At 39.0% G+C, this 16360-nt stretch overlaps 1 protein-coding gene across 2 annotated transcripts in view; it reads right to left on the bottom strand.

Moving 5' to 3' along the window:
• The window catches only part of USP2 (ubiquitin specific peptidase 2), a 121045-nt gene that overhangs the window by 21678 nt on the left and 83007 nt on the right, over positions 1–16360 (bottom strand). For both annotated transcript variants that reach the window (XM_089678566.1, XM_089678567.1), the window contains exons 4-6: positions 15245–15365; positions 7514–7625; positions 4203–4313 (exon numbers count right to left, since the gene is read on the bottom strand). In XM_089678566.1, coding sequence (XP_089534692.1) covers positions 4203–4313; positions 7514–7625; positions 15245–15365 — 344 coding nt within the window. The remainder of the gene's footprint in view (positions 1–4202; positions 4314–7513; positions 7626–15244; positions 15366–16360) is intronic.

Here is a 16360-nt window from a genome sequence, read left to right as displayed (position 1 = left end):
ACTTGCAGGGGAAAGGCCCCAGTTTAGTTTGCTTGTGGACTCCACATTGTACCTCCTACAGTTGGGTGATTATTGGGATACAGTAGATGATAGTTTCTGTTCTTTCAAGCCTTAACTGACAGGTAAGAGGGTAAAAAAACAGGGAACAAAAACGTTTTTTTCCCCATGGCTTCAAATTTCTGGAAATTTTACATCTCTAGTATTAATATTGAGTACTAGGACATTATCTTTAAACAAAACATGTTGAGTTCACTGTGAATGGAGTGGTCTATGTTAAAAAAACACATCATCATAAATATTTGTGTATTGAAAATTTAGAAATTTTGACTTGGTGCTGTCCTAAGCTTAAGCCCATTGGTGCAATAGGGGGAGCATGTCCTGTACCATAAATTACATTCAAATTGCATTCATGTTACCTAGTAACTATAAGAATAAAGCTTATACAAAATGTTCATAACAACACACGCACGCGCGTGCACACACACACACACACACACACGTATATAGCTAATAAAATATGTTTTTTTTTAATCTTGCTCGTGTTTGCTCAGGTTTCTTTAACGAGCTTGTGAAAGAGAATTTTTACAGTCATGTGGCATATTATATAATATAAGAGACTGGTTATGTATGTGCTCAGCAGATTGAAACAACATTTCAAACCTACCATTACCACTTTCAATAATAATAAGTAATTACAGTTACATAATCAGAAATAAATCAGCGTGTGATTTTAGCTGGCAACTACAATGAAAAGACTGGCAGAACTCCAGGTATTCGGTTTGTGCTGAAGCTGACTTTCTGTTGACACTACATACAGCTCAGAGTTTCTGCCATCCAAGCTAAACCTTTGCAAAGGTAGTTTTTTATAAATATAATACTGAAAGAACAAATAGTATCTGGAGGAACAGGAGCCATGCCTACTCAAAGCAAAAACAATATTTAATTTTTGCTCATTGTACATTTGCATCCATTAGTTTCACAAGGAACGTGGATGTTGTAAATGAAGCCAGTCCAAAACTGATTTCAGATTAGGATCATTGTTTACAAACCTTAACCAGCCACCATTATTAGGATTACATTTTCAAGTTAACTATTTAAAGTAACTATAGGCATAATGTTTTTTTTTCTCATTCTGGATAGAGTAAGGGAGGGTTATAACCCCTGTCTATTTTCTGCCATCTGTGTCCCAATGGGGAGATTTCCCTTCACTTCCTGTCCCATAGCCAAAACAGGAAGTGAGGGAAAATCCATGCAAATTAAGGGAATTACTTTGGGACTGCTGGGTCACCAGAACTAGTGTCCTCACCGGAAGATTTCCCCTCTATTACTTTTCTGGGGACTGCCCAAAAGTTAGGGTTTTGTTTTACTTTCACTTTCGATGATAATGGTAAACAGGACAAACAGAGAGGGTGAATCTTCATAACAGGGGCACAGACAGCAATAAAAACAGATGTTCAAATCCATCTCCATTCTATCCAAAACAAAACAAAAAAAAAAGAAAAGAAAAAAAAAAAAGTTTCGCCTTTATTCATACTTTAAGCTGGCTATAGAGGAATTTAAATGTGGCCAGTTTAGCAGGGACTGGGAGAGGAGAGAGGATTCAATCAACTGCTCTCAAACAAGACATTAGGACAATTTGTGCTCGATTAGCACATGTAGCCAGTCGGTGCCGCCCCCTAGAAAATTGCCGCCCTAGGCAAACGCCTTGTTTGCCTCGCGGTAGATACGCCCCTGTATGGAAGAATAAATTTATATACAACTCCATACTTATTAGGAGATATGTGGACAGTCAGCAGTGTGTTCAGTCGGGCTATGGAATCCTTCAACATCAGTGAAATCTCACCTACATACCACATGAAGCGTCCTTCAGTGGATGCCTGTTGATGGATTAAGAGTGGCCTGATCTCATCAAATATTATTTATGTATATTTATGTATAGTCCCATATTTTTGGGATCAAAAAGGACAACCATAGGAGAGTTCTTTGCTTTATTGTGGAAGGTTTTCATACATGGCTGTCACCAGAAAGTATCGTGGGAGATACTGAAGAACATTTCTATATTATCTGAAGAATATTTTGGTTCAGGGATAGTTTTGCCAGAGCAAGGGATCCAGGAATCGCCTGGAGGAGCATGAAGATGGTGGTCGGAGGGTAGCTAATATGTTTACTGCATATTATCGGTCTTAAAGTGGATTTAGTTTTTTTAGGTGGAAGGGGGGGGGGATTTTTAAAAGAAAATATGTGTATGAAGCAATTGTAATGTTTTGTTACATTGTGTTTCTTTTTATTTCTTATTGTAAGAAATTGATTAAAAATAAAAAAATTGAAATTTCTACCTAAAGGGGACGTTCTGCTTTATGTCCTCTTCCTCCCTCCTATCTATTTCTTTTGGAATTTTTCAGGGACCTGAAGACCGGCAAAGACCCAGCCTGAGTGAGGACAGTGTTGGATATCTGGACACGTAGTTGTGCTTTTTTTTTTTCTTTTTTTTTTAATTCAGCAGCTACAGTATTTGTAGCTGTTGATTTATAATTTTTTTTCAAACAAAGTGAAGAACCTCTTTAAGCTGGCTATATATACACTGTTATATTTTTTTTTTAGTTCATCAGGAAATGGCCAAATTTTACATAGTGTATGGCTAGCTTTACATAGATTAGGCTCTGGTTGTATGATGATTCAACATTTGTTTTTTGTAATGTAATTGTATCATGCAACATTTTTTGTGCATGCATGTATGTCTCTGTGTACAATATAATACACAATTGTTGTTTTGTTACTTTTTGGTTGACAGTCACCTTAAGAATCTACAAGGGAATTTTTGTTATTGAATATGAATTGATGTTTTTACTTCTACCCTGATGTATCTGTGCTCCCATTCCTCCCTAGAAAAATAATATCATCCACCCAACCATCACAACCTCCAGAATTCCAAACTAAACCAACCAAACCCTATTACATTTTTTAACTAATTTTATTTTTAATTTTATTTAGGGCCCTCTGTTTCCTCTTGTACCAAATTATATTGTAACTGTAATGTCTACCTTCATTTTGTAAAGCACTGCGCAAACTGTTGGCGCTATATAAATCTCATATAATAATAATTTAACTTCAGATATTAAATTTGCATCTATTTCTTTATCTCCATAAGAATTTATGCAGAAAACACCTTCAACTGTATTTCACATATAAAAGTCAACTGTCACCAGCATTTAGTAGCTTCTCCTTAAATATATGACTTCAGAAGGTAGAAGCAGAATGTTCAGTTCACAGCAATGCCACAGAAAACAGTTATACAGACAGTAATAGAAACGTGACACAGGGGTTGATTTAATAAAACTGGAGGGTGCAAAATCTGGTGCAAACTTGTCAAAGCTTTGTCAAAGTTTAAAGGATACGTTCACCTTTGGGAACATGTAACATGTTCCACCCGTTTTTAGGGTGGAACATGTAACATGTTCCCATAGCCACAGCTACTGCCCCCCCCTTCCTTCTGACATATAGTGCATGAAGAAGTCTCCCTGTACTATCTGCCAAATTTGAAAACAGCGCAGCCGTGCGGAGCTCCGCCAACACGGTCGCATCATTCATTCACAGACTATGAAAGAATGAACTGCAAGTCCCAACAGCCTTAGTAGCTGAATGCTCAATGAACTACCATGGTGTTGTGGAGCGCTGTAGTTCATTGAAGCTTCTAGTATATCCTGTACAGCAAGCAGATATTCTGACAGGTCTGCAGGAGACCTGCATGGCACCAGCGATCTACTGATCGCTGGTGCAATGCTTTTCAGGCTCCTGTAGACAAAAATAATAAATGCCAAAAAATGTGCATTTATTATTTTTGTCCAAAAGGTAAACTTATCCTTTAATTGAACAAGCTGAAGTTAGAAGCTGATTGATTACTATGCACAGCTACAGCAGATTTTGCACTCTTCAGTTTTAGTAAATGAACCCCACAGTATCTAATGTGTCTCCACTCTAGTCAAAAGTATTAAAAAAAATTCGATAAATCCAAAGTATGGATAGAGCTCCACTTTAAGGACTTCAAAATAAATAATTCTGACACATTCAAAAATGCTGGCAAAGACAGGTCCTTTTTTGGCTCCTAGAGCAGTAGATGACAGCATAGGGTAGAGATGAGTGAAAATATACATCCATTTATGCAATAATAATAATGTACAATGAACCACTGCCCATTTACTTACAGCAAATGGTCCAAGTCCTGAGTATTGGGTTTGGGTTTGACTGTCACTCTGTTAACTTCATTGTGCAGTCCATCTAGAAGAAACCTCAAAAACTCTTGTGCATCTTGTTGACTGCAAAAGAAAAAAGAAAGCGGTTTAGTTTTCAGACTTATATATTGCCTATGCAATCACTAGAAACCTGTACTATATCTAGTAGTGTTAGATGTTATAGCCAAAATTGAAGAGTAGCTGAATCTGAATGACCTATTACAAATACAAAAGCATCCCTCTAAGAGTGAGGAAACCAGGTATCATCCACAATCTCTACAATTCAAGTGTTCCAAGGTTTACTTCATTAGGGTTATACTAGAACCAGTATTGAACTCTCCTCATAGACTAACAACTTGATAAAGGGGAGTGGTGTTGCCCCCGAAATGCATTTACCAACAATTAAGATGATCTTGGACTCTTTCATCTGGTTATGATCTGATACACCTTTCTTTATTTCAATGGTTTGAGCAATAAAAATGTTTTTTTTTTCCGGTCTTCCCCTACTCTACTGTACAAATCCTACAGGAATTTTAAATATTCCCACTTTAAAAATAAATAAAATTACTATTGGCTAGCCATGCACTTTACCTATAAGTCTTTTTTTATGGGATGTTTACATTTATTACTTATCTGCTAGGTGTTTTCAGCAATCAATTTATATACAGGTTTGGGAATTCTCTACCCAACGGCTGTTTTTGAATGTTACAATGAAAAATAGCAACTTTGTGGAATGGCTGTTGCGTTAAAGCTTGTGACAGAATGACAGATCTGCATTCAGACAGTGAAACACTAACACAAAACTGCTGCATTACTAAGTATGAGACATAGCTTGTATATGGCTGGTGCTGTGTACATTTATAATTACTCACTGTAAATAGAAACATGTAAATCCTTAACTGACGGTAAAGAGGAAGGTGCATTAAAGCTGAACTGTGATTACCTATGAAAATGCTATATAATGCATTCAATCTAGCTTTTTTCATCTGAAAATGCTATCCCTATGGTGATTCATTGAAAGCCTAAGTTTAATCAAAATAAATAAATAAAAAATCAGCACAAGGGACATTTTGTACACTTGGCAGGATGTGTCCCTTATGCTTCTGTCTCTTCTGTTTGTGGAATTCCTCCACCATTGAACTCTCCAACCACCCCCAGCACCATAATCTTTGGGTGTGGCGGGGGTTAATGGAATTGAGGACAGACACTCATAAAGAGTGACTGACTATGCCTGCCCTATCTGCCCAACTCCTCCATCCACAGAGGCTGGTGCTAAAGCTCCTATGAATGAGACACAATCTATAAATGGAGGATAGGCATATGAGTGAAAGGTCCACCACCTCCATTTATAGATTAGAGGCCTGGACTGTGCCAGAAAAACACAGAACACCTGGAAAAACACCATGCTTGTGTTGTGAACTTTGAAATGAATTTTTTTCACAACAGTTATAGATATAGATGAATGGGGGCTTTTACTGCTTTTAAAGAACATGCAAATATTTTAGTGGGTGTTTTGTGGGCACAGGTTCGCTTTTAGGGTATACTCACCTTAACCTTTACATCCTGCTCCAGAGACACAACTGGATGTTAGAGGAAATCTCCCTAAGGGAGGGTAATTCCCCTCTTAGACAACTGTCCTCCACAACAGATGTCCTCATTAGAAGAATTTCCAATACCATTTGCTCTAGGTACAATGCTATGGTTTTGGATTTCCTCTCTTAATTGTGGACAATGGTCACTAATACAAATAAAGGAGCGAATTTTTCAAATGGGGACACAGACACTAAAAACATTATAGAGGGTCTAACCTTACCCACTTTATTCAAAACTAGAAAAAATAGGTTTTGCCTACAGAAAAACACTTTAGAAGAGAAGTATGGGATTCATTTAAAAAAATTTATATATATATATATATATATATATATATATATATATATATATATATATATATATATCATATACACACACACTCACCTATGTGGGTGCAGCATCAATCCAATCAGTCCACTACTGATTGCTCAGTTCTCTCCTCTGCTCGGAGCAGTGACTATCAGTCACCAGCTCTCTGCTCTGCCCTGCCAGCGGCCACTGGAGCGCCTCCCAGCTGAGAGGAAGAGCCAGCTGCTGGTCTAGGCATCTGGGTGGATCCTGTCCATATCTATTCAGAGCCTAGACCGGGTCTGTGATGTCAGCCGACAACGAGCTATTGCCCCCGCTGTCGGCTGAAAATGGGTCACAGGACTGCAGAACTAACAGCACTCTGGTGATCCAAAGGTGAAATATAGCAAAAAAAAAGGCTTTGGCTAAACTTCTCCTTTAATACATGTAAACATTAGAGGGAAGCAAAGGGAGGTTCAGGTCCAAAATTTGTATTGGGGCCCAAAGCTTTGTAGTTCAGCCACTGCATCCAGACAGACTGGCTTTATACAGTATATCACCAGTGAAACTAAATGTTTTCCAAAAAGAAGAGAAAATCAGCACACAGTATATGACTATATACATAGCTTTTAAAATATCGAGAGACTGAGTACTAGTTTGTAAGTAGTGAGCTGTTTCCATAGAATGACCATATAGAGATCTCTCCCAGAATGTAAGCCGGTATGACAGCTCACAGTATGGAACAATAAAGTCTCATAGCTGATCCACATGCAATTTAATGATTATGCTGGATAGTAATTATAGAGATTTAAATTGAAATGAAAGTACCACCTAATAGCAGGGCTGTTACCATTTAATAATGTTCTTGTGCAACAAAAAATTACAGTTCAGAAGTTAGCTGCTGATTGATTACTAGTATCAAACAAGAAATATTATTTTGTATGTAACATTTAAAGTCTAACTCCAGCCATTTTTTGATGTAGCCCTTAGTAGAGATGGAAACAAATACATTTCGGTCAGGTTTTATTTTATGATTCTATGTTTTTGACCCCGTTAGGAAGATGTTTCCTAATATTCTGTTCCTGTGAGGACCATATAAGAAGGGGGGCGCTTTACATATATATTGTACATTCACATCTATACTTGACCCTCAAGAGTGTACAATCTAAGAAGTTCTAACCATTTCCAGTTTTTTGCATTTCGCTGTGTCCCTGTAGGAACGACCTCTTATCACTTCCTATTCTGACAAGAAGTGTGGTGAAATCTCTCCACAGGGGACACAGATGGCAATAAAAACATGACAGATACTGTACCCCTTCCCCACTCTATCCAAAACATAATAAAATGAGTCGGGCTTTAAATACTTTTCAAAACATGGATCTGGTTATACTTTATGAAACTCTTACTTGTATCCCATAAACCGTGGTGCATATCTCTGTATCTGGCTTTTAAATTCCATGGGACTCACAACCTCATTGACTGAACTTGTCCACATTGCTTGCAGCAGACGGGCAAACTCTAGGAAAGATAGTAAAGAGAGAACAAGAGATTACTTCCAAAGTGCTGTAACAGAGATAAGGATGTTACTGCTGTATTTTCACTTCACAGGAAGCGACAGGAACACTGCATTTTTGCCAAGAGCAACTGGTATTTTCTGTACTTGCTGGAAATGCTCTAAGACTGAAAAAAAGAAAACTAATGCAGCCGCCACATCTAAGGACTGGTAAGCTGCAATGTATTAAATTTTTTTGAGTTTGGGTACTGACACTGAAGGCTGATTTTGAGCAATCTTGTCATGGTAGCAAAGCATCCATAAAATAAGGTGTCTTGAAAGATGAAAGCTCTTATATTCGCCTCTCTGATGACCTGTGTCTCTTACCACCAATCCATTTGAATATTGGAACCTTCATCAGTCTCATCTGCATTCAACACTTTCAGTACTGTCAGGTGCCTGTGTGAACAATTACATGCTATGATTCCACCTTCTGACCCCACATTCATTGCCAAATCCTATGGAAGGACGAAACGCGTAAAAGGGGGACACAGGCATTTGACAATCCCAGAAGTGCTGACTGTCAGAGAGACTAATGGAGGCTGCATTGCTGAAATGGAGCAGCAAATGGAAAACGTGACCACCAGAGTAGAGAATGTAAGAGCTCTTCATTTACAGGCCATTTTCTATGAGTATTTTTGTCAACTCCCACCAAGTACAAAGATTAATTTAGTCAACTGTAAATGCTTTAAAAAATCCAGTACGTTCACCCTAATTTGTTTTACATACTTTCCCTACAATCCTTGTTACCACGCTGAACAGTGCTTCCAGAGTAGCTCTGAGTTGTATAGCAAAGCCTCTTTCACCTGGGTGGCAGGGGAGGGGTAAAAACAGGTAGCTGGGCCATGGAATTACTGCTCCCCCCTCAGTTTCCCACTAAAGTGTAAAATACAGCAGGAGGAGGCTGTTAACATACCACAGATTAGGCAAATTTAATGAGGCGTTCCAAGTTTGCAAGGGACACTGACTGAATACTTGGCTTGAGGTGCATTAGCTCCATTTATAAATTGTGGTTTGAAATTAAAAAAAAACAAAACGAAAAAAAAAAAAAAAAACCCTGAACAGTAGAAAAAGTGCCCGGTTTTTATTGGCTGCCTGTATCAATATGGGCATTTTGCAAGACTTTCTACAATGTGATTCCCCAGGACATTTAGATGTAGGCTTGCACAGAAGCAATACCATATTAGCATAACATTTTTTATCTCCTTTTTTTTGCATGCAAAGATTTTGTTTGCTTATGCAACTTCTACGTGAAAATGAGTAGTGCTCAGGGGCGGACTGACAACTCATGGGGCCCCCGGGCATCAGGGGATCATGGGGCCCGTGTCCTTCCCAAACTCAAAAAAGCCTATGAAAAAAGGTACCAGGGGCATCTCATGGGGCCCCCTACTGACCCCGGGCCCTCGGGCAGTGCCCTAGTTTCCAAATGGTCAGTCCGCCCCGGTAGTGCTGCTAATTATTAACCAGCAGCAATTAAGACAGCATCTACTGTGAATGTATAGCCCATTCACAGCACAGCAGTCAGCTCTGGTGCGTTTAATGGAGGGTATATGGCGTGTTCACATGCATGATCACATTAAAGCAGCCTGTTCATTTAAATGGGCTACAAATGCACTAGAACTGATCTAAAATTGTTCCTGCTGCATTTATTTAAACACAATGTATGGTGCAATGCAATGCAAAGCAGGTGGAAGTAATGTGGGTTGTCATTAAAAGTGAATGGCATTGCAGTGCAGTAATGATGTAATAAATACTTACCAGAATGGTGTAGTGCTGGTTTGTACAAAAGACATATATGTCAAAATATATGTGAATCCCAAGTTTTGAATATAGAATATATTAGATTTTTTTAATGATTCTGCATTTTCGGGACCTACTTGATTGGACGGAATTTGTACACCAGGAGTGCCCAACCTGAAGCCCAAGATGGCTATGAATGTGGCCCAACACAAAATCATAAAAAAACACTTAAAAATGTTGATTTTTTTTTTAAAACACATTTTTGTAAAAATGCATTTACACTTAGCGAACACATGCGGCCAAAGAAATATTTGACAGTGTCTCTTTACTGGACTTTTATAAGTTTTATCTTCCCAAAGAAAAATCTCCCACCCTTCACAACCACGCCTTATTCATGTCATCAGTTTTCGGCAGCATCTATATTTATGAGCAATTATTTTCAAGGGTGAAGAACATGAAGGGCAGAATTAGAACCAAAATATATGAGGAGCACCTTCAGAATTCATTGACAATTGTTAGTACATCTATCAACCAGATATTGATGTGTTAGTTTATCAAAAACAGTGTCAAATATCGCACTAGTTTTATGTTGCCCTCTTTTACTTTTATAATAATTTTTTTTTTTTTAAATTAAGTTTTTTCTACTCAGATACAGTATATTTTCTGTATCAGTGATCATTAACTTGTGAGCTGCCTGACTTTTTCTGCTCATCAGCTATCCTTATTGTTAATGTATTTTATGTGTGCCCCAAGACCATTCTCTTCTTCCAGTGTGGCCCAGGAAAGTCAAAAGTTTGAACACTCCTGGTGCTGACCCTCATACTACATAGCTCTTAATAAATCTGAATGGAACTGGTATGAAGATTGGAAAAATCAGACTGTAACAAGTGTGACCACTTTTAGGTTTTATTCTCACTAAAATTGCATGCCATGTCCTGCAGTTTGCATTGCAGTGTATTGGAGTGGGCATTGACAGCTACAATGTAATTTTTTTTTCCCCTTACTATGCATTCTAAGTATTTTTTGTATCCTGTTTCCTATGACTTCCTTCCCTTTTTGTCACCCACCACTGTAAGAAACCTTTGGAACATATTAACACTGTAGTAGTTGCAATGGTGTTTCCTGTGATTCTTATACATAAGGTCACAGCTGTCCTCCCATGTGCAGACATGCAAGTGCAGACTATGGTGGTGATTTACTAAACTGACTGTGCTCTTTGCAAGTGCAGTTGTACTCATTTTCCTTAAAGGATATGCTCACCTTTGGGAATATGTTACATATTCCACCCATTTTTAAGCTTGTAGTTCTCAATGAACTATCATGGTGCTGTGGAGCGCCGTCGTAGTTCATTGATTCTGTCAGTGTATCTGCTTGCCTGTATGGGATGTAAGAGCACACAGATACACTGACAGGTCTGCAGGAGACCTGCATGGCATCAGTGATCTGCTGATTGCTGGTGCAATGCTTTACAGTCTCCTGCAACAAAAAATAATAAATGCACATTTTTTACTTGCAAAAAAATGTACATTTATTATTTTTTGTGACCAGGTGAATTTATCCTTTAAGTCAGCCATAGGCGGATTGAAGTTCAGCAGCAACCAGCTGCATTTTGATCCATCTATCGATCGACTTCAGTACAATCAGCCTGTCATTTTTATTTTTTTTATACAATCACTGCTACTGGCTATAGCCGGCATTAGTGCCCATTGCATTCCAACGATGGGAAAATCTGCCACTGTCAGAATACAATAGCGCAGTGGGAGGGATTCCCCCATCAACTCTATCCTTCCTTTACAATTTGGCTTCAGATTTTATTCCGTGAACCCACCACCCCTGATCACCTATGAACAGATTCCTCCTCATCACTCTTACCATCTGGCCTGTCACCTCTATACATGCATGTATGTATTATTATGTATATAGTCCTTTTGTTCCTATCATATAATATGGAGTTTAAAGTTTCTAGAATATATATCACACACACAGCAACACTACCTGTCACCTCTGTACATGCATGTATGTATTATTGTGTATATATATATATATATATTTATATTCACACGCACACAGCAACACTGCATGTATTGCTAGGTGTGTCCATGAGTCATTACACATTCTGTCCTGAATTCGGTTTTAACATCGATCTTTTAGCAAATAGGTGTGCCTTTGCTGGGATGCACCTCAATACATAATTCTGTATGTGATTCATATGAAAGGCGACAACAATGCAACAAGAGCATTCCATATAAAACAGTGTTCAGGTCTTGTAAACCTTTACCCTATAGTCTTGGACAATAAACAGTATTTGTCATCATCACCTAACAACTTTGACAAATATAAGCACGTTCCTACAAAACACAGGCCAAAAAAAGTTTCTTTAGTATACAAAAATACAAAACAAAATACATATATATTTATACACAGTATGAGGCTGAATGAGTACGGATAACAATAGAATGTAAAAAAATACAATTTTACTTGTAGAAACACAGAAGAGTGATGGCAGAAAAAAGACCAAGTAGTCCATTGAGCCTTCCCTTTTTTATTTATATATGTTTTTGTATTTTTTTTTGTTAACTTTATTTTTTTTTGTTTTGTTTTGTTACTCTGCCTACTATATGCAAACTCTGTTTTAGGTGAACAGCTGTTTAGGACCTTGATGGGCGGGGGGGGGGGGGGGGGGGGAGAATCTCCTGTTCTTAGCATAGCTGGGACAGGCCAAGCATAGCTTTTTTTAGGCAAGCTTCTATTGTTATTGGCCTAAGTTAGTTTTCTGTATATTACTCAGAAGAATCCACTAGAGGGCAAGCCACATGAAATGTCTGTGAAAAAAAAATACAGCAACATCAAGAGTTTATGGAACTCAGAAATTCATGGAGTTCAGGAATTGGTGTTCTGTGTTCTAAAGATACACTATATTGCCAAAAGTATTTGGACACCTGCCTTTACACGCACATAAACTTTAATGGCATCCCAGTCTTAGTCCATAGGGTTCAATATTGAGTTGGCCCACCCTTTGCAGCTATAACAGCTTCAACTCTTCTGGGAAGGCTGTCCACAAGGTTTAGGAGTGTGTCTATGGGAATGTTTGACCATTCTTCCAGAAGCGTATTTGTGAGGTCAGGCACTGATGTTGGACGAGAAGGCCTGGCTCACAGTCTCCGCTCTAATTCATCCCAAAGGTGTTCTATCGGGTTGAGGTCAAGACTCTGTGCAGTCCATTCACGTTACTTCACCCCAAACTCGCTCATCCATGTCTTTATGGACCTTGCTTTGTGCACTGGCGTGCAGTCATGTTGGAACAGAAAGGGGCCATCGCCAAACTGTTCCCACAAAGTTGGGAGCATGAAATTGTTCAAAATGTCCTGGTATGCTGCTACCTTAAGAGTTCCCTTTACTGGAACTAAGGGGCCAAGCCTAACCCCTGAAAAACAACCCCACACCATAATCCCCCCTCCACCAAACTTTACACCTGGCACAATGCAGTCAGGGAAGTACCGGTCTCCTGGCAACCATCAAACCTAAACATGTCCATCGGATTCCATCAGAAGTGTGATTGGTCACTCCAGAGAACACGTCTCCACTGTTCTTGAGTCCAGTGGTGGTATGCTTTACACCACTGCATCTGACGCTTTGCATTGCACTTGGTGATGTAAGGCTTGGATGCAGCTGCTCGGCCATGGAAACCCATTCCATGAAGATCTCTACGCACTGCTGTTGTGCTAATCTGAAGGCCACATGAAGTTTGGAGGTCTTTAGCTATTGACTCTGCAGACAGTTGGCGACTTCTGCACACTGTGCGCTTCAGCATGCGCTGACCCCGCTCTGTCATTCTATGTTGCTGTTGTTCCCAGTTGCTTCCACTTTGTTATAATACCACTAAAAGTTGACCGTGGAATATTTGATAGCAAGGAAATTTCATGGATGGACTTATTGCACAGGTGGCAACCTATCACGGTACAACACTTGAATTCACTGAGCGCGACCCATTCTTCCACAAAATGTTTGTAGAAGCAGACTGCATGCCTAGGTGCTTGATTTTATACACATGTGGCCATGGAGGGGATTGGAACACCTGAATCCAATAATTTGGAGCTGTGTCCCAATACTTTTGGCAAATTAGTGTATATATATATATATATAATTTTTTTTTTCAATTACATATTGCTATATTGTAACTTTGAAGCAAGTAACAGTCAATTAATGCAGCTCGGGCTGACTCGTGTCAGACATTTGTGAACGCAGCCAACAACTGTAAAAGCACCATTATTAACATGGTTGAGTCATATCTAATCCAGCATCTCAGCCTAGAAAGTAGATGCTGACTCTGAATAGTGCCTGAACAACAGAAAACAAATCCTATGTAGGATAGTATTGGTATGTAGTCAAAAACAATAAGGAAAGGTCTTTCAAAAATACAAAATTTAACAACACTTTCAACATTTATAGGTTACAAAATAAATAAATCAAAAAAGCGAAACTCAGGGTGGTAAAATTGATTAACAGGTTGCTAAAGGGATCTTTTAACGGGATGAGAATAATGTAAACGCCTGTAATATGGCCCAGAAACAAAATAAATGTTGTTAAATACCTTGACCAGAAGACTTACACCCATGGGTTCTCAAAAAGTTGAGCTCAGTTATTTCTGGAATTGTGTTTACGATTTTTGTAGCGTTTATAATAGCTGGTTAGTACAAAAGATAACTCACCCAAAAAGAGGATACATTTAAAAAGACAGGGGGTTGATTTACCAAAACTGGAGAGTTCAAAATCTGGTGCAGCTCTACATAGAAACCAGGAATCACCTTCCAGGTTTTTGTGTCAAAGCTTAACGCAGGGGTGTCAAACTGGAGGCCCTCCAGCCTTTGTGAAACTACAAGTCCCATCATGCCTCTGCCTTTGGGAGTCATGCTTGTAACTGTCAATCTTGCAATGCCTCATGGGACTTGTAGTTTCGCAACAGCTGGAGGGCCGCCAGTTTGACACCCGTGCTTAACGGAACAAGTTTAAGTTAGATGCTGAATAGCTACCATGCACAGCTGCACCAGTTTTTGCACTCTCCCATTTTTCTTGCTTGCCCAAACACACCCCCTCTAACACTTTGTATTCATTTATCCAGTGCTCACATGACAATCCTTTCGGACGTGCTCCTCCATACCTCCATAGAAGAAAAAGAGCCAGTGGAGAGCGGAAAAGGAAGGTGAGAATTACAGAAGAACTTGGATTTTGCCCTAAATGGACAAGGTGACAGCAACTCTTTAAGTGCAGTGCAATCAGCACATTCGAAGTGTCCTCTTAAAAAGCTCCCCTCGACTCGGCAACATTAAAATCAAAAGCAATGTGTTTAACCCTCCTGGGTGTTGGTCAGAATTTTAATGACTAGCTTAGTCTCAATGGATTAGCACAAAGTAAATGTAGTGCCGATATTTAAAAATGAAAATGTAAAGATAAAGGACCACAAACAAAAATATCTGTGACAAAACAGCCAGTATGGATTTATGAAAGACAGTAGTTGTCAAAAAATCTACCTTTTTATGAGGCAGTCATCAGAAACTAGTCAAATTGACAGCTATGGATCTAGTACACAGGTGTCAAACTGGCGGCCCTCCAGCTGTTGCCAAACTACAAGTCCCAAGGAGGCTTTGCAAGATTGACAGTTACAAGCATGACTCCCAAAGGTAGAGGCATGTTGGGACAGCTGGAGGGCCGCCAGTTTGACACCCCTGATCTAGTATGTTTGGACTTTGCTAAAGGGTTTGACAAACTTCCTCACCACTGCTAATTTATAAATGAAGACCTATTGTATACTGTATATGCTTTACTTTACAGTTCAGGTATTACCCACCTTCCATAATTGCTGTATTGCAGTTCTTTGAGTTGAGATCACGTTTATACGTGTTCTGTAGACAATAGTCCCTAAGATCCTTAGTATTGCTTAGACACTGAAGGATGGAGTTCATAAAGCACTGTAATATAAAAATGTTACATTGCATTAGATTAGGCATAAAGGGAACATACAATATTCTGTATTAAATGAAGACATAATGATTGCTACCTAAAGCAATGGTATACACAGAATATTAGGAGCTTACAAAGATAACCTTTAAAAAAAAAAAACAATACACAATATGTAAAGGTTTTCATGTTGCATTTGTGCTATATAGCTTAACCACTTCCTGTCCGGTCCATCTATATAAACGGCTGAACGGGAGCAGTGCAGGAGCGGGTGGCCGTTAATAAACGTCCTCCCCGCTTCCCTGCTTGTGTACGCTCCCTGGGAGCATTCAGCACCGCAATCCAATCGTTGTATAGGACCTCTGTGTGAGGTTCTGATCATGTGATCACTGATTGGCCAATCACTGATCACATGAATAGTAGTAAGCAAGATGTCACTTGTGACATCATTGTTTACTACTAGTGAAATCTGTGAATGATCACAGAGATCACATGGTACAAGGCTATTCACAACAGCCTTGTAAGATGTGACAAGCTGTGACCAATCACAGCTCACACAGTATTTCTCACTGGCTGCAAGAATGCAGCCAGAGAGAAGGAGGAATGATTGCTTTTACAGCCTTTATGGGAGTATCGTTTTATCTGTCTCAAAAAAACGCTAGAAAAATCATATGGATACAGTGTTGCATGACCGTGCAATTGTCATTCAAAGTGTGATAGCACTGAAAGCTGAAAATTGGCCTGGACAGGAAGGGGGTGAAAGTGTCCAGACTTGAAGTGGTTAAAGGAAACCTATCCTGGGAAAACATGTTGGTGTTTTGTACTGAAAATGCTAGTTGCTTGGCTTTGAGGTAATAAGTTGAAACAAGTGTGCAGACAACTGAGGCCTGTGGTTCTGCTAAAAAGTCAGCTAACTTGCATTTTCTAGAAGTCAGTAATGGTACCCATTATGCTTTTTTGATGCCAGGTGTTCTCCAATGTACCGCTACTCATACTATGGGGAGTA

Source organism: Staurois parvus, unplaced genomic scaffold, assembly GCF_062004578.1.
Source record: "Staurois parvus isolate SC_StPar_1 unplaced genomic scaffold, SC_StPar_1.0 ptg000207l, whole genome shotgun sequence".
Classification (NCBI taxonomy): Eukaryota; Metazoa; Chordata; class Amphibia; order Anura; family Ranidae; genus Staurois; species Staurois parvus.
This window is presented reverse-complemented; position numbering and strand designations above follow the sequence as displayed.